The 18,138-nt window shown below is 46.3% G+C and overlaps 2 protein-coding genes across 4 annotated transcripts; one reads left to right on the forward strand and one right to left on the reverse strand.

The window, feature by feature from the left end:
* The first annotated feature begins 14 nt into the window (after positions 1-14).
* Positions 15-13,513, forward strand: LOC8039688 (ribosome biogenesis protein slx9). 3 transcript variants are annotated; one of them, XM_040501976.2, is made up of 6 exons: positions 15-256; positions 545-646; positions 2,797-2,980; positions 6,208-6,331; positions 7,591-7,647; positions 11,955-13,513. In XM_040501976.2, the coding sequence occupies exons 2-6, from the start codon at positions 545-547 to the stop codon at positions 12,076-12,078; spliced, it is 591 nt and encodes a 196-aa protein (XP_040357910.2). In that variant the 5' UTR covers positions 15-256; the 3' UTR covers positions 12,079-13,513. The 3 variants fall into 3 exon arrangements, with proteins under 3 accessions (XP_040357910.2, XP_040069250.3, XP_042148459.1); XM_040213316.3 differs by having other exon boundaries at positions 16-412; XM_042292525.1 differs by lacking the exon at positions 15-256 and adding an exon at positions 259-381.
* A 3,381-nt stretch (positions 13,514-16,894) lies between these two features.
* Positions 16,895-17,819, reverse strand: LOC8039687 (D-aminoacyl-tRNA deacylase 2). Its single transcript, XM_002413602.5, has one exon. It carries the CDS (start codon positions 17,645-17,647, stop codon positions 17,177-17,179), a length of 471 nt encoding a protein of 156 aa, XP_002413647.1. The 5' UTR covers positions 17,648-17,819; the 3' UTR covers positions 16,895-17,176.
* Between the last annotated feature and the right edge of the window lie 319 nt (positions 17,820-18,138).

Here is an 18,138-nt window from a genome sequence, read left to right on the forward strand (position 1 = left end):
GACAGTTTTCGCTGGACTCCTGGGTGGTCCTGGGTATGAGGCTATGTTAATGTGTTCGATTTGCCGCTTGTTTACGGCACAGTGGTTTACGGGAAGTTTGTGTTGTCGCCAACGTGGAGTCGCCAAGGTTGTCGGTCACCAAAGTTGTCGCTTACGTGACGCTCTGATTCCTTCCAAGGATGCGCTATGGTTATGACGTCGCGCCTGATCTAATCGACTCCCGTTCTGGAAGGCACGTTATGAATAATTGAACGAGGTAAAACTGTTGCCGCTGTTGCCCTGTTGCTGTGTGCACGCTTTCGTTTCGCTTTTGTAGTTGGAGCTGGATGGTAGCCGCGTGAGTGGGACGTTGTTGACTGGAACAGCACTGACTGGAAGCTAGTGCGTTGCTGTCGGAAGGGTTCATTGAAAGGCGAGAATCTAGGGCAACGTCATCCTGTTTTCTGTTCGCGTCCTTTTTGTCGCGCGACGTTGATCTGAATCGCATTCGTCATGGACCACCCCACACACCTGACATAGCATAGTGCCGTCGTCTCGTTTTCAGATGGGGAAGGTAAAAACGAAGAGGTTCAAATACCACAGAGCCGCCAACAGAGCGGCGGAGAAGAGCCAGAAAGAATCTCAAGATGCCGCCATGGATGATGAGGTGATCTTCATCCGTTTGATACTACCTCGTCGTGCAGGTCTCTATCACGACCGTTTGTGGCCTCTGTGTGTAAACATGCCTTTCACAGGACGTCCCTCAGGCCGTCGTTCACGTGCCATGGGTCATCCCACTCTTATTACTTACTGTGAAGGCTGAGCTCCCAACCTTACTGGTGTCGTTGAAAAACAGTTACACATGGATGAAGGAATTGATAAACAAACGACACTTATCTGTGAACAGCAGCTTGAATACTTGGAAGTGATTGTCGCCTTAGAATTGCCCGTGAGGCTTTTGTTAAACGGTGACGATGATAATAGAGCTGTTGGGTAAGGTGTAAAGTGTTATTAAAGGGATACTACAACGAAATTTCGGCGCTAATTTTATGGTCTATATATGTTCAAAAAAGCAGTATCACATCGAACATACCAATACCTTGTTAAAAAAGTTTCGAAAAGGAATTTTAAAACGAATTAAACGATTAGCAAAGAGCACCTGGTGGATGTCGCTAACGCCTCGTTTGTAATGCCCGTCTAGGAACCTTGACAGCTAGTGACGGTGAATGTCTCGCCTCCGGCCATGACGAGAGAAAAGGGGAAGGAGGAACTCCCGCCTTCCCGAGAATCCCTTTTGTGTGTTCCAGAAGTAGCTATATATTGTCCCCCTACAAGATTATAGAAGATTAACCCATCACTCAAAATTCATACAAAAGCAGCCGCTTCGGTGGCTGGAACGACTAAGCCATCCCCATGACGTCAGCCTCGCCGCAGCTTTGCTCGTCCCGAGACGACCTACGTCACGATTGCGTCGGATGTCATGTGCTCTAAGCTGGGCCTTCTCCGAGTGCTTGCTAGAGTGGGCCGTTTATAACAAAAAATGCAGCCACCAGGCTCAAAATACAAATGTGCGATTGTCATTTGCGGATATTGTGGATCATATTCAACCTATATTTGAACACGACGGATATTTTTCAAATTTCGTTGAAGTATCCCTTTAAGGGTAAGAATGGTGGAAAGAAGAGACATGAGATGCCATTCGAATAATGTTTAGACGTGCCTGCCCTCTACCTTAAAAAGCTGTGTTACATTGTTTACCCCCGCCTTCTATGAACAGAAGGAAAAAGAAATACTGTGACATACCTGTAGGAACGAGCATGACATGTTAGCATGTATCTAATTAAAGTAATCTTTGTTCACTCCACCCAGGTTTCATGCCTATAATGTGTTCTACAACTTCCCTGGTCAAGATCCATGTTTTAACGGTCCGAATGGACGTGATGGTAGAGCTTTGTAGGAGTTTCTGAGCGGAGAGCACGGGATCGGGGCAGATCTCTTCTAGTCCCAGCTGAAAGCTGTCCGAAACAATTAATCGAACGGCTTTGAAGAGACATATGATGGACCACAAAGGATACTACGACTTGTTGAAGGCAATTCAACTCTGTGTGGGTGTCACGTGACCTATGGGACGGCACACTGACGTGCGAGCCGCATAGTCATGCGATAGGTTTGCAGCGCTGGATTGGTTGGGATGGCTCGTAGTGTCTACTGCTGTTTGTTGTAGGGTAAGACAGGTTATGGTCTATTTAGCACACACAAGCTAATGATCGCTTTCTTACCAAAACCAATCTGGAACTGGGCATTTTGCTAAGGTGCTTAGCGTGTTCGGGGTTAGGTAAAGTTGCTCCATACTTTTCTGGAAGGCTCCTCTCTTTTTTCTTTTTTTTTTTTTCAGTTAACAGGAGGTATTGGGGAGGAGTTCGAACAGTCACGCCTCTGACGGCACGCTTCAGCTGTGGGGACAACAAGCTGAATTTTCTTGTTTGTTTTTTGATCAGCGATATCGATGGTGACGATTCGAAGGCCGCTCCTCGTGCAACCAAAGCACTGATAAGAGTGAAGCGCTCGTGTCCAGACCGTGCATGGCGAGGTTCAATTTCTTTGTTATTCTCTGTTGGTGAACACTGGGCTGGGGGGACAACAAGCTTGATAAAGCTCCCCCTATAGTTCGATCTCCTGCCCAATAGGAATTATCAGCTTCAGCTGTTAAGCGTTGCACCTTCTAGCATCTTCTCTCAGCCTGTGCATCCCTCTCTGCACCACAAGTGCCACATATCGTATGCAGTCCCAGGTGCAAAGTCCCCTTTTTCTTGCAAGGTGCACACACAGCCCCAGCCCTACCAGTTGACGGGCCTCTTCGACGACGTGATAATCGACCCTGCCAAACTGAGCGTGAAATTGGACCTGAACGACAACATCTCGGTGGTCTCCAGCAAGCTTGACGCCAGACACGTGCCCAAGAAGGAGAAGCGGAAGATGCGGCGTGACGCCTTCTTGAAAAGTAAGTTTGTGCAGCGTTGTTTCGTGTGTGCCTACAATAGGGAGGGTTCGCTTGACTTAAAAAGTTACTGAGAAGAAAGGCAATGTTTTTTTTTATACAGTAATTGGGAACACGTGTGTCCAAAACCAAATTTTATGAGGAAGGAAAACTTTTAGAGCAATATTGATGGCGCGAGACGCAATTTAGTTGTTAGTCACCTCCTTTCTACTTGTCTTCTCTCCGCATTTCGGGCGCGTGGAGGAGAGGTGGATCGGCTTGGCCATCTCCTTAAGACGGAGGGAGTGTATGACTATCTTGTTGAGCTGGAAAGAGTGTAAGACCATTCCGTAACGTCATAATCTTTGCTCGCAGAAATTCAAAATCTTGCGCCGTCAATATTGCTTAAAAGTTTGTTTTTTTTGCATAATATTTATTTTTTGACATTCTTGTCCCAATTAGACTGTTTAAAAAAACAATTTTTTTTCCTTTGAATGAAGAGAGAACTAGTTTATTGTCCATCGTCGGTGTAGTTAAAGCCGCAATTTGTGGTAGGTTTTGTCTATGGCTGGCTCCATCGTGGTGGGCTTGAAAACAAGACAAAATTAGATGTAACTGGCAAGAACAGGTATTAATAATGTACCTAACGTCTTGGGGAGGATTACATACCTTTACATCCGGGGACTGGTGCTCAAAGGGGAACCCGATGCCCGTCCCATTGCGCGGTCCACGGCTACCAGCGAGGGCAGTCGTCGCGCCGGGTTTCATGCCAACAGTGATCGTGGTATCCAACAACGTTTATTGGAAAGCGGGGGTCCCGAACAGGACACTGCGGTGAAGCGAGCCGTGGACAGTGCCCACAGCGCCCGCCGACCTGAGCCAAAGGGGTATTGCGAGCGGAGTTCTTGCCGGTGGGCCGAGGTCGCGTCTCTACCCGTCGTGCAGGAGTTTGGGCCAGAACTCTCGGCAGGTGGGTGTCCGCTCGGAGGAGGAAATACCAACTGTCAGAGCCAGGGAAAATGCTAGCGTTGAGTCATCGCCGGTCGGACGAGCTCATACGCCGTGACTTGACCCGTTGCCCGGGTCCCAGTCCAGGACTCCTCAACCAGACGGCCGTCCGCTCGGAGGAGGGAAGGCCCAAATGTCCTACGCGATCTTGCTGGTCTCCCAAAAATGGGAGACATGCGGAGGAGTGCAAGAGGGTAGGCCAGCATGGTGGCGTACTCCCCGACACGATATGGAACCAAGTCTCGAAGCCAGACGACTCTGTGTGGAATGTCTGCGGCTTACGCCTTTTTGGGGGAGGGAAACCAGTGGCTCCACAAGCCCCCTATCCTTAAAACATTTGGCAACCCTTTCAGGAAAAAGGCGTCAGCTCTCAAACCCAAAATACAAGACCTGTACGCTAACAGCAAGCAGCCCAGTCGCGTTCACAAATACAACATCTTGAGTCGGGGGCCCCGGCACTCCACGGAACCACCGCCGCCATAAATGTTCAACGTACCGGAGATCAGGACTCACTGGAGGGGCGATGCACTCCGGTGTCATTGAACGAAACCAAGTCCCCTGATATCGGACGATCAATGGGTCCAACAGGAAGTTCTTTCAGAATACCAAACGCCACTCACATGCAGACGTGGATGTTCGGCGGTGTTGCTCGACTCATTCTGCACGTTGTCGACTCATCATGGGCCGATCCCCATCGAAGTGGACAGGGTCATGCGCTTAAAAGTCCGCCCGTGATCACTCTGGACATGGGTGCAGGAACCGGTGGTGAAGTCGAAGGTACACTTCGGAGCCAGCATCAGGTGACATCCGTGTCCTGGCTTGCATCAACAAGCCTGGTTCAACTGGGCGCCTCGGTCAGGTCTGACAACAGAAGGACGGGAACGGCCATCTTGGACACGATTGGAAGTCAGCCTACCCCCTCCGCTGCTTCTGGCCGCCGTTGGGTGCGCAAACTGCCGGCAGCGTCACCGATGACGCACATCCGGCAGACCCTGCTCAGCCGCTCGGCATGTCCCCCGCTGTCGTACATAATGGGGGATAGTAGGGGAGGGGGAGGGGGGGCACAAACGTCTTCCTGAATGATGGAAAGAAGAGCCCATGCAGCACCCTGCAGGCATCTCTTCGCCCTCTCCCGACCCGCAGTACGGCGAGGTCAAAGGGGAAGCTCATTGTTCTCGGTGGACACACTGCCACCGAGGGGAAGCAATGGTCCCTGCTTAACTACCTGTAGACTCTCTATCGTGCTGGAAAGTGGACACAAGTTTCTATATCCTCTATTATATTCAAAGTTAATGTTTTTCTTGCACAGTAAGGAATTGAAGTTGTGTCAAATCGCTCAACATTCTCAAAGCGTTGTCCCATCAATCTTGGGGTCCTGATTGACTCTGTCTCCTGCGCATTTATCATTCTGTAGTTTGGTCCCGACTCGATTATGAGAGTTTTGTGTGAGGTTCAGCCAACGCTTCAGCATTGAAGACGTTGGACCCCATTCATAATCAGGAGCTGCGACTAGCCACTGGTGCTTTCCGCACCTCTCCGATAGCCAGCCTCTGTGCAGAGTCTAATGAATATTCTCTAGAGAAAAGATGTTTCGCCTTGGGGTTTATGTATTAACTCCGGATAAGATCAGTTCCTCTGCATCCACCTCTTGAATCAGTTGAAAAAAATCAAGTTTGAGAGGACTTTTCAAAATTATCCCAAAATCTCCTTCCCTTTTCTTTGAGGCATACTAAGGCAGCAGAGTGCTTTGACATTGACCCCGTGACAAAGCGGATAAGCTCTGTAGCTCCTTGAGATTATTTTCTCGTTAATTGTAACTTCAATCTGACAACACAGTAAGAAAGATATTCCGGGTAAAGTGCTGAGGCAAGCATTTTCTGAAGTACAAAGCGAGTGCCAGCACCACTTCAATGTTTACACGGATTTTTGTTGGCTGTGGAATGATCAAACCATCTGTTCGCAATGTGAAAAAACTTAACCCTTCTGCCATCGTTTTAACGGCAGAGTTGCATGGTTTACTGCTGGCTGTGGAATGTACAGTTAAGAAAAGGCTTCATCGCACCATAGTTTACATGGCTCTCTAAGCCATTCCTGGCGTTCTGATCCTGGCGTTCTGACGTCCCCACAACCTCTGCAAAAAGAAGCAGATAAACTTGTGCTCCGCATTCAATTCTTAGCTTTGGATTAAGTTCTGCTTCAGCCCCACTTTGATGTTTCTTGGTCTTTCTTTGTTGTTTGCACAGAACTTGAGACGGTGAAGGCGACGAGAAAGGCACAAAAGCGGCGCAAGAAAGTGGCCACGAGCCTCAACATGGGTCTTCTGGCGGATGCACTGCCCACACTGGATAGGATGTCTCTCAAGTCGGGGTATGACATTTTGAGACCCCTTAAAAACTTGTTGGCTAGTCTTTCTTCCTGAGGAGAGAATTACATAGAATTGTCTCACATAATTGATTGAATTGCTTGCCAATGATGAATTTATTTATTTATTTATTTATTTATTTAAAATACCCTCAAGGCCATTGGCATTACAGAGGGGAGTGGGGGTTAGTGGCAGTTGTACACTTTGCAGCTCAATCTGAGCAGTATAGATTATTAATGGCAGTTCTAAATGCGTGGTCAGGAACAATTGTTGGGATAGATGCGGGAAGGAGGTTCTAATCCACTGAAGTTTTCGGAATGAACGACTCTTGGAGTGCGTTAGTGTTACATTTTAGAATGTCTACTTTATACATATGATCAATGCGCGACGAAATATGAGATGGATGATTCAGCAGTCGGTTGTAAGTAATGAGTTTGTATGGTATATCTTATGAAAAAGACATAAGCGAGCTATTTTGCGACGTAAATAGAGGTTAGGCGACGATAGGCTAGTTTTCATGGAGCTCGCGCTTGCGGTGCGATGAAAGTTATTAAGAATAAAATGAGCAGAGCGATTCTGAACTGATTCCTGGGCATTAGTTAGTTTGGAATGACCGGGGTCCCAGATAGAAGAAGCATATTGTAATTTAGAGCGTACAAGCGTTTTCTACAGGGTCAGTTTCAAAGATGAAGGGGCAAGTGAAACGTTTTGTTTTAGATAACCCAGCATTCGATAGCATTATTAATAACATGCTCAACATGCATTTGCCAGGAAATATCTGAGGTTATATACACACCTAAGTATTTATAAGAAGAGACAGAAAGTAAGGGGACATCTTCGAGAAAACAAGAAGGAAAATTACATTTACGTGATACTCTCATAGCCTTGCATTTAGTCGTGTTAAGTTCCATCCCCCATAATTCACACCATCTTGAAACATGGTTAATGTAAAAATATAAGAGTGCAAGCGAGCTGGTGTAAGTTGAACATGATTGTAAACCTCAGACTGGGGCAGAAAAGAGAACATAACTGAAGGTAGAAAAAGAGGAGGCAGTGTCTCAACGTTGCCTCCTCTTTTTCTACCTTCTGTTGTGTTCTCTTTTCTGCCCCAGTCTCAGGTTTACAATCATGTTCATGGTTAATGTCAGTTTGTAAATTTAGAACATCCATTGATCATTGATCATTGGATGTTCTGAACATTGATCAATTGCATCGCAATTCTACTAGTTGGATGAAGGCAGCATTTACTTTCATGTTATTGCAGGGAACTCAAGGAAAAGCCCAGGGCATCTCGCAGCTTCCGCGCAAACCAAAAGCTGATGTGAGTATATGCTACTCCTTTTCCGTTACTTTGAATTTAAAGGGAGACTGAAGCGAAACTTGAAATACACCTATTATGGTCAGAAATAGGTTCAATATGATCAATGATATTCATAAATCATAATCGCGCGTTTGTTTTTTGAATGGATGGCTATATTTTTCACCCTAAGGGGCCCGATTGGGTGCGCGCTCAAAAATCGGCCATCGGAGAGCGCGATGCGTCTTGGGATATTGGGCGCATTCGTGACGTCACTTGTGCCAGGCGGGAAAGGCTACGGCGTGAATGTTGTGGTTACGAGCGTTGCCACTTGGTGGGGCGTCGACAATTCACGACCTGTGACAACGTGGCCGTTTGAGATGTGCAAGGGCTGCACGCACGCTGCACCACGGCAAGTCGGCAACCACGGCAGCACTGACAAAACCAGCTCTGAGGCCGGATTCTCAAAGCGAACTCACGACGAAAAAAGTGTGTACGACAAATTTGAGAGAAAACCTGTACTCTCCAAACGAAATTGTCGTAACTTTTGCGCAGGTTACGACAGAATCCTACGACAGCTCCAAAGCTGTCTTACGCACTTTTTACGATCAAATCAACAAGGCCGACAGCGTCGCTCAGTTACTTGGTAGCGGCCACCAACGGACATTTATTTTTCTACGTGCTCTTCTCGTGCGTCCCGACTTCAACCAGCAAGAAAAAAGGAAGGAGTACTTAAAACAGACCACGACGATCAAGAACGCAGGATCCACAAACACACGAGAAGAGCTACAACGGCCACGATTCTGCCGACCGAGCGAGCTCGGCAGAATATAGTAGGCCTAGCAGCAACATCGACTCGGCGCACCGTTGCTCCGGCGGTCCTTGGCCAAGACCGTCTGTCCATGACCAGCTGGCCTGCTGAATGGAATATGCCCGTGCGACCCTTGTGGACCCTTCCCGGATGAGTAGTTTGATCCCTGAACTAAATTTCAGAGGTCAATATTTTCCCCTTGTCATCTCGATCTCCTTGTTTTCCAAGACAGCGGTGACGAACGCTGTCGTCGAAAAGGGACTCTCATTGATTCTATCTCCTTGTTTTGTGTGACATAGAGCTCAAATAAACGCCATACGGATTACCTTCGCAACTCGGTATGTACACTCTGTTATTATGGCGAATTCGGGTGGTCAGTTGCCGGCGAGAACGAGCCGGTGGAACCGGCAACCAGAAACGCGCCGGCGGCACACCACGTGACCCTCACCACCCGAACACGAAACGCCAGACGGTGGCAGTTTACTTTGCCTCTTGCCCGCGCGACACCGCTAGCGAGAGCCTGTCGCCGCCGTCACTCATGTCCCAACGACTTGGATTGACTTTTGTAGCGGCTTCCAAAGTTACTTCAGATCAGTTTCATTCTTTCGTTCATTTTTTTTCTCACTGACCTTCTCTCTCATTTCGGAAGTGACGACACCGGATACAGTCTGGCGCCCACTCGCCCGGCCGTTCGGAGCTCGGGCGGTAAAAACGCCGGAAAGTTGCCGGTGCTTGCCGGAGAACCACCACCCGAACGGTGCGCGCCGGCCGGAAACTGACCACGCGAACACTATTGCCGGTTTTCCGGCAAAATAAGTTGCCGACGATTGACCACGCGAATTCGCCATTAGTATGCCATTTTTATTCTGACACGACGCTACGTCACTGTCGAGCTATAGCAGTTCGTGGGAGCTACGCGATGTCGGTCTAACCTTTCTTTGCCGAGTGTCATGTCAGTCTCGAGTTGCAATCGTAAAAGATCGGTCCAGAAGCGCTTACCGAGACGCGGTCTAACAGAGCGAATCCAGCACTTCGATCAAACGAGCGTGTCCGCTTTGAGTGTGAACAGGTATTTGCGTGGCTCTTGCTGACACCCTCGTAGTTCAAACATATCCTTTTTAACGTCGGCTCGAAGCTCGCGACTCGCAGCAACTAATACCGGCCGTGCCAGAAGCATGCTCGGGTCGTGTCGTGCAAAGGGCCGCAACGAGAACGAGCTCACTGTGGCCAACTACGCTTTGGCTTTCTCCGCCAAGGCTTTGCAAACGCGTTCAGGCCTAGGCGAATTCTGCCGGCACGCCGTATTGCCGCAGAACGGCGCTGCTCCTATGCCACAAGTGATGTCACGAGAACTTCCCCCCCTCCACCAGATGAGAATTTGAAATCGTTTAATTATGTTTAAAATTAGTTCTCCTGTGTTTTACAGCGCGATATTTATATTTCCGAGGTGGTGCCTGTCCCTAGCCCATATTTATGCAACAAGATCGGCGCTAAAATTTCGTTTCACTACCCCTTTAAGGTCACCTGCTATTCGTATGGTACCACTGTACCAACAGTGACCTATTCTCACACGTAGGGCTGCATGCAAAGTTTTCATCACATGGCACTTCATCGTTAACAGATCTGCCAATACTACAGGTATTGGCAGATTCGCGTAATGTGTTTGCACTTCAATCGCAAATACTGGAAACTGTATAATTTGCGTTGTGTGTTTGCACTTCAGTTCGATTCGCATCCCACTTTTACTGTTCCAAGTAATTGGGACTTTGCAAAATTAAAAATTTATTAATACAATTTTGTAGAATTTCTCATATAAAGCTTCACGCCAGCATTCTGGCTTCAAGCTTCACTGCTTTGCACTGGTGTACTCGGAGAAACAGCTGATGCGTCGTGACTTGTCGATGGGTTTGGAAATTTTGCTGACTTTTTTGTAATAATGATTCTTCAACACTTAATTTTAAAAGATATTGTTGCAAAAGAAAACACCAAGCTATATTTAAATAAATAACATACACATTGTTTTGCCTGCCATGTCGCATTACGTGTTACCCAACTCATTTCATGAGTACCCATTGTTGCTAAATCCAAGTACCATATGTGAAATTTTTCTCACACATCAAAACTCTTTTTTCCCAAGGTATGTTTTCTAGAAAAAACGTTTTCATTTGGAAGGTTTAAGAAGTGCAAACAAAACGAGTACAAAGAAGACACGAAAATAACAGGACAGGCACTTCTAAGCCTTTTAATTAATATGGAGTGGACCAGCATGCCCAAGCACAAGTTTTAAAGGGGCCCTGCAAGGACTTTTGGACTGGTTTTTAATTTGCACCGAACCTGAGCGCACTAAACGTAGTAACTTAATGAAACCTTTCCTTTCTCAAATTTTGCTTTATTTTAAAAGTTATAGGCAAATTAGAATGACAAAAACAAGCAAAAAATAACCTCCTTCATGACGTTGTAGGTCCTGGCTTGAGTGGCCGTGAACTAGAGGAGGGGTAGTGAGCTCATCGAGCACTTACGGCTGCCCCACTCTGTGTCGACGGCTCGAGAGGGCGCCACTAAAGCATGTATTGGATAGGCTGTATGAAACGAGCGGTCAGGGCGGCTCTCGTTGCATTTGCTGCGCGATTAAAGACTAATTCGGCATAACACTTCATTGGCCACAAACGACAGCAAACGCGGGGTAAAGATCAGTTCAGAACGGGAGTCACTTCGCGCTGCCGTACCGCCAAATGGCAAAATCGCCAGCCAAGCTCGTGCCGAAGGCCTTCGGAGCGCTCGGAACCGGTCAGATCCTCGAGCCGGTAGACGACGGCAGCGCTGCCGTGTACATCCAGGACCTTTCTACGCTCCGCGTTCGTCGGTATTTCACCTTACTAGCTCTTTCTAGTATGCGCCGTTTTTTCTGCCGCTTGGTGGCGGGTATGTCGACGAGTCATTTCTTGTTTCGGTACTTTATAAACTGAATTTGTTTTTTTTCTGATCTGGAATACTGAACAAAAACTACTTTCATACATAATTGAAACGGTTCGTGTAACTTATATTATGCATTTCGACTAAAAAGAAGCTTTTAGCGGCTCTGACCAGTAGTAAGCCCAAGACCAAAGGCGTCGCATTTCGCGCGCTTTCGGCACTGCGGGTCGCCCTCGTCGGTGGAGGAGGTTTCCGCGTCGTCCGGTTAATATATGGCGCACTGATATTTAGTAACTTCCTCCGTGCCTACTGGCTTTTCCGAACCCCAAGAGACGAGGAAACCGCAAAAAAGGTAGACGGCTAAATATGATTGCAGGGCCCCTTTAATGCAACATTTTCAACCTTGCTTCAAGTATTCACGCCCGATTCACATTAAATGGAACATATATGTATTTGAGAATACTATTTGAATTCGATTCACTGCCATATTTTAAAATTCATATTTGATTTTCAGTCAAAATTTTGATTTTTGCGCGCCTGTAGTCCATATGTGTCGAAGCAATGTTGTTGATAGAGCTAATGTGGACCTTTGCAACTTGTGATGCAGGCTGCAGGATATGAAGCACATAGAGAGGGTTGTGAAGCACCCCCACTTCCAGGAGGACCCCATGGAAGCTATTTTGAACCACCTTCGGCATACAGTCCAGGCGGAAGCCGAGCTCCCCAAGTGAAGCACCGCTGCGCTGTGCTCCCGAAAGGCCTCTGAAGCTGTAAATTAATGTATTGGAGATATCTTCAGAATGGGGCAGGGGATATTTTTGTTGTTTTTCAAGATGACAAGAATAAAGTTGAACTCACTAGTGTGCAAGCACACATTTTAAAGAAAGCTAATATGGATTATACATCTTGGATGGATGCTTGGGCGAGTTGGGTATGCATAGTGTAGGAAATAGTGCAAAAGTAGAGCAAAAGTGTTTATGGTGTGCGTGAGTTTACTTTTGCGCTATGTCCTACATTATGGAATATACGTATTTCCCTTGGCTGCATTTTGAACAGTTCAGGTCACAAATGAAACATCTAAGTGCTGCTGCTTGTAAATTTTTTTCCAGATGTTATCCAAGGTTACAATTTCTTTTTTGGCACATTGATTTTAACTTCTCCAGTACAAGAAACTTCGTCAAAATTGGGCCTTTTGTGTAAGGCTCACCAAAATATTAGCTACTTGAGAAAATCGGCCATCTGCATTAACTCCTTATTTCAAACTCTCTTTGTTCACGTTCCGCCCATTGAAAAGCATGGCAAAAGAGCTCAAGTACGCATCTGATCTCGCCGCGCTGCCATATCGTTCTGCACGATAGAGTCCGTCTGCTATGGCCAGTGTCACCATGGCAACGGAGCATCTCCTTCGCATAGGAACACGCAAATGCAGAATTTGTTGCCAGCAACGGCAGACGCCTTCCGTATGACCTGTGCTAACTTGAACACAGCAGTGCTAGCCAAAGTCTGATACGCTGTTGTGGAGGTCGACGCTGATAGTGAAAAGTTTCCGAGCAAGGGGAAACAAAGCGAAAAGTGAATGCGCATAGCGTGGTCTTCTTGGCAGCCTAGCTTGGAGCCCAAGCTAGCATTGCCACATTGGTCACAGACAGCATTTGGAAGATGGCGTGGCTGTAGTTGTCTTTAGATGCTGCATTCGCATGGGCGTGTATTGACATTCGGTGACCATAGCAGATTGACTTTATTCTGCGGAAGGACTAGTGTAGCGAGATCGGGTGCATACATGGGCCCTTTCGCCATACTTCTCAATGGGCAAAACTAGTGCCTAATTTTTTTACGAGCCTCGCACGGAGAGAATGTCGTTTTGGCCATCCGATGACTGGTTTTTTTCCCTGGAACGTGGGGCTAGAGTATCAAACAGCTTTTTTTTTTTCTAAAACTTAGCTACTCTGAAAGTTTTGTTTTTATTTTTGAGCTCTCTGGGATGTGTGTTTACCTTTATTTAGTACGTTCTATTTGATACTGTTCAACACAAATCAATTATGTAATAGGAAACTGTTGCAGTATCTCGAAAGTGTTACAGGACACCAGTATGGCATCATGAAGTGATAGCATGTAAACATGTACATGTCCTATTAAAAAAGTGATATTGCAGTTTTATGTACATGACATGTAGAATTTGCCTTAGAATTTGGGTTACCCTACTCCGAGTAGAAAACTGGACGTCATGCAGGAAAGTCCGGCAATAAAAGAAAAGCTTTGCTGTTATTCAGGTCAATGTAAAATCTTTACCATTTTCCCAGAGTTTTTTTTTCTTGAAGCACAAGTGCTTTCTTTCTCCATTTTTAAACAGTGGTGAAGAAATGTGGCCAACCACCAAAGTGTGCAAAATTGACTAACATAGAAAAAGTCTCCCATACAGACACTTATGCGAACAATACCGTATGTATTGGCAGATGTAATTGCAGAGAGCGTTCAGAATTGTACTTCTTGGGAGGTACCATTCTCAGTATGTTTTATAAAATTGCATCTGTAACAAGTAAACAGGTTTCTTGCACTCGGTACTGATTACACAACTACATACGTTTGCATGAAAACGGGACATGAGGCTTCATTTAGGCAACACGATGGGATGTCTGAAATTAATCCCTAAAAAGGATTGATTTTAGCCGATACAGGTCATCTGGTCGCCCCGCTTAGAATGGGTCGATTTTTCAATTGAAATTTATGCAGTTGTGTTTATACTGAAGATTCACTCGGCAGGAGTTTAAGTTATCTAAACAAAGTAGCCACTAAATTCATGTGCTACTGCCCACTATGAACGACTCACACCTATGTGGGGAGACATTGCCTGCTGAATGGCCAACCCCATTTCTGGTTTGACTAGCTCAAAAGTGTATGTCTGGGGCCTGCCTTTTCCATTGACGAAGGTGAAGAGTGATTTTTGGGCTTGGTTAAGAATATTTTGCAGATTGGTCTTGAAGATATCTTAGGGTTTGCCTTAAAAAAGACTTAACTCCCCTACATTCTTTTTAATACCAACATGTACAGGGAACGGCTGTTAGGACCAGCACATTTGGTATTCATTTTTTTTTAAAACGGGAGACAACGGACGAAAAAGGGGACAAGACGTCAAGGCATACTATTTGGTATGCCTTGCAAAATTCGAATTCCAAACTTACATACATATACTACCCGAAATTGGGCACACAAACATTGTTTTGTAAAAAACTTAGTTATTTCTTTTTAGTAACTTGGAGGTGGCAAAATATTAAAAATAAAGCAAAACCCGGTCGTGCATTTTCTGTTTGTTGTCTGCACACTGGTTTGCACGCTCGCTCTTGGGTTGTTTGCTGAACACAAAAATGCTGAGAACACCATACTTATGACTACGAGCAGGACAATCACGAGGAGCAATAATTTTAGCACAATATATGAACATGAACACCTGGGAACCAGTGTGCTAACAATGGACACCTGGAATAGGACATTAAAAATGCACAACTGCCGTTTTTGTTCCATTTTTAATATTTAACCACCTCCGAGTTGAGCTCCAAAAAAATCGACATAAAACTTTCTGAAAAACATTTGCCTGCCCAATTTTAGGTGTGTACGTTTAGAATTTGAACTTTGCAAGGCGTGCTAATTGTGCTGATCCTTGTGGCCGCCCCCTGTATGTCACAAAATAAATTTGCCGAAGAACAAAAAAAAATTTTTTTGTGCAATATTTAGGTTTTGAGATTCTTTGGAGTATCTCAATGCAGTTCTATTTCAGGACGATATTCCGAAGTATAGGTGGTATTCCCTGGACGCCATATTTGAGGTAACTGCTCACAGTGCATGCTCAGGAGGAGTTTCCTGTCGGCTTTCGGGCAATCGCAAGAAAATAAGGAGAAACTCTTCACACCGGTACTTCCCTTCGTATGTCCCAGGCTTCCCCATACATCGCTATTCTCCCTCTAGAAGATTAACTTTCACGCAAAATTTGTACAAAAGCAGCTTTCCCCTTTCTCTCTTCCCTGGTGCTTCGAAAGCAGCAGCGAGCTCAGCTATGACTGCCAATGAATACACCCTATAGAAGAAGCACGCTTAGGAACTGCCCCTTACTCGAAATGTTTCTCTTGATGCAAGTTCAGTGGTACTAGAATTGCCTTGCAAAGGTTATCGCAGAGACAATGCATTCTGTGCAAGGGCGAAGGGCTAAGCTTACTGGAGTTTTCACAGCAGTGGGAAGTCTACCTGCAATTCACAATGAAAGCTTTTAGACTACTGAACATTTTAAGCCTTTCTAGGAAGAGCACTACCCTATATGACAAAGGCATTGGTTTGATTGTAGTACTTGCAAGTGCTTTTCCCTATATCCAGGTGTAATCCATCCAATTACAGAAAGTAGATGCTGTCTAACCACTGTGAACAGTTTAAGTGAAATTCCTAGCTTAAAATAGCAGTAATGTACAGCATGGATTACTTGCATTACCCACATTCTGCGAATTGAAGTAACGAATTATGAAGTTGAAGTCTGGTGCTTCTGCTATCCCAATTATGAAGGCGTTTTATTCAAATAGCTACCACAGCTGGGAGGCACTCACTTGATTGAATGACGTTTTAGCGAACGCCCACGTTTCACCGAATGACACTTTAACGAATAGTCGGATGCCGCGTAGCGGCATTTTCGGGTGGGCCAAATGAGTTCACATTTTTGTAATGAGCTTCCGCAGACTGTCACCGCGAAGCGGCATAAGCGCAGCACGGTGAATGGGTTAACGCGCCCCTATTATTCACTAAAATGTAGCTGTTCGCTAAAACGTCATTCGCTCATGTGATATGGACCCACCGCAGCTTGGGGCACTACGGGTATTTTGGCTCTCGGACTTCAAAACTGCTGCTGAGCAATTTAAAAAAAAAGTAATTAATTTGGTATTTCCACTGCAGCCAACTGCTCAATTTATACTTGCTTCCCGTTCTTTTCCCCACTTAAGTGTCCCTTCCGGGAGGGGTCCCATGAGGTGTGAAATGGGAATGAAGGGCTACTCTTAACCCAAACGTTGATAGAATTGTAAGTATGAAGAACGTTCTTCCTGTGCGGGAGAAGTGTTGTTAAAGCTACATTTTGTAGCTCTGGATTCCGTCAAAATAACATGGAAGGTTGCTAGTGCGGTGGACCAAGCCTGCCTATACCTTGGTTGCATGTGATGCCACCGTATCACGCTGGCGGTCCTTCCTACTTGTTCCTGTCGAAAAAGAAATTCAGTGGTGCGAAAGATATGGTACAAAACGTATGCGCTCAGCTGCCAGGTCGCCACAACAGCACCTGGTGCGACGTCGGTAAGAGCAATGTAGGTCAGCGAAACGCTGGTGAACTTTGTGCTCCAGACATACTCTGTATAACACATACACAGGTGGTTTTGGAAAGCACTTTAGCACATGTCGGCTATGCATTCTTGCAGATTGAGCTGTGCACGAAATTTTTAAATGAGAGCTAACCGAGAGGAATGTTCGCAAGGCACAATCCTGCCACTCGGTTCTATTTTGAAAACGTACAGGCTCGAGCAGGTGGTATGACAGAGAATTTAATGGAAGCTGCCAGTCGGCAGGTGCTGTGGAGAACCCTCCTGATGACGTGGCCCAAAACGTGCGTCAATTATTCAATAAACCCCCGCGCTGGTCGTAAACGACAGCCATGTCCCGAGCTGGGGGACCATCACAAACGTCACTCGAAAGGAGAACTTCCTTTTAAACATGCGTGATAGGTGGCTGGCACTATTAATCCAGAACATATGTGAAAGGCGGATGGGACTAGTAACCCAGAATGTGAGTGAAAGGCGGTTGGGACTAGTAATCCAAAACATGCGTGAAAGGTCCGTTCGTTTCCATCGACAGAACTTGTCGGTCACCGTACGTGCCGCTGCGGACAATGGTTATCGTCTTTCCCCCGCACCACTGGCGCTCGGACATCAGAATTTGACACTGCTCGACGAAAATCCTGTAGAACTCTTGTCCCGTGTCCTTGGACACCAGACCGTGGTACTGGACTCGGTTTCCCTTGCGCTTCCCTGCGAGGCAGGCCTGCGGCACGACCAGGACATCGCCGGGCAGCTCGAGCACGGACACCAAGGCGCCTTCGCCGGAGTCGCAGAGTTTCACGTTCAGGACCGACTTGGCGGTCCTCAGGACGTCATCCCTGGTGGCGTTCTCGAGAAAGGACACAAACAGTACGATGCCGCGCCCGATTTCCACGCAGTTGTTCTCGGCCACCGCGAGCCTCGCTTTGAGACATTGCTGAACGACGACCCGGCAGCACATTCGGGAGGATACAGCGCCGCAGTTGCTCGGGGTGAATTCTCAGATAGTCTGGTACAGGCTTGGGTACTCGTATCACGAGACTCGAAACATACTGAACAACGCAGCTGAGGCAAAACTGGGCCACTACCCAAGGCCGCAAGCCGAAACGAACCGCAAGGTGGCAAAAGTGAACTGGATTGTCTTGGCTTCTATTGTTTCGTTATGGATATAAAACCCAAAATCAATCGGTCAACCTAAAACAAAATAAAATTGAATTGAAGCTTTCTTTGCATTAATTGCCTGTGAATTTAGTTTTAATAGCGAAGACATTTATCTTGGAACGTTAAAAAATTATATTTTGAAGCGCTGTTAGCAGACGCCAGAAAAGGACGCGTTTTACCTTTCAGAGTGCAAGTTGTTTCACGTCGTTACCTGATCTGCGTGCTAATCTGTGACCGAAATTGACGTTCTCTTTGATGCTTTGCTCCTACAGTCTTCAAATGCAGTTGCGT

Source organism: Ixodes scapularis, unplaced genomic scaffold (genome assembly GCF_016920785.2).
Source record: "Ixodes scapularis isolate PalLabHiFi unplaced genomic scaffold, ASM1692078v2 PGA_scaffold3__209_contigs__length_174095766, whole genome shotgun sequence".
NCBI lineage: Eukaryota > Metazoa > Arthropoda > Arachnida > Ixodida > Ixodidae > Ixodes > Ixodes scapularis.

Coding starts and splice junctions, on each gene's coding strand:
- LOC8039688 (XM_040501976.2), top strand. CDS start 545: ATGGGGAAGGTAAAAACGAAGAGGTTCAAATACCACAGAGCCGCCAAC. Junction 2,981..6,207: donor GCGTGACGCCTTCTTGAAAA/GTAAGTTTGTGC, acceptor TTGTTTGCACAG/AACTTGAGACGGTGAAGGCG. Junction 7,648..11,954: donor CGCGCAAACCAAAAGCTGAT/GTGAGTATATGC, acceptor CTTGTGATGCAG/GCTGCAGGATATGAAGCACA.
- LOC8039687 (XM_002413602.5), bottom strand. CDS start 17,647: ATGTGCTGCCGGGTCGTCGTTCAGCAATGTCTCAAAGCGAGGCTCGCG.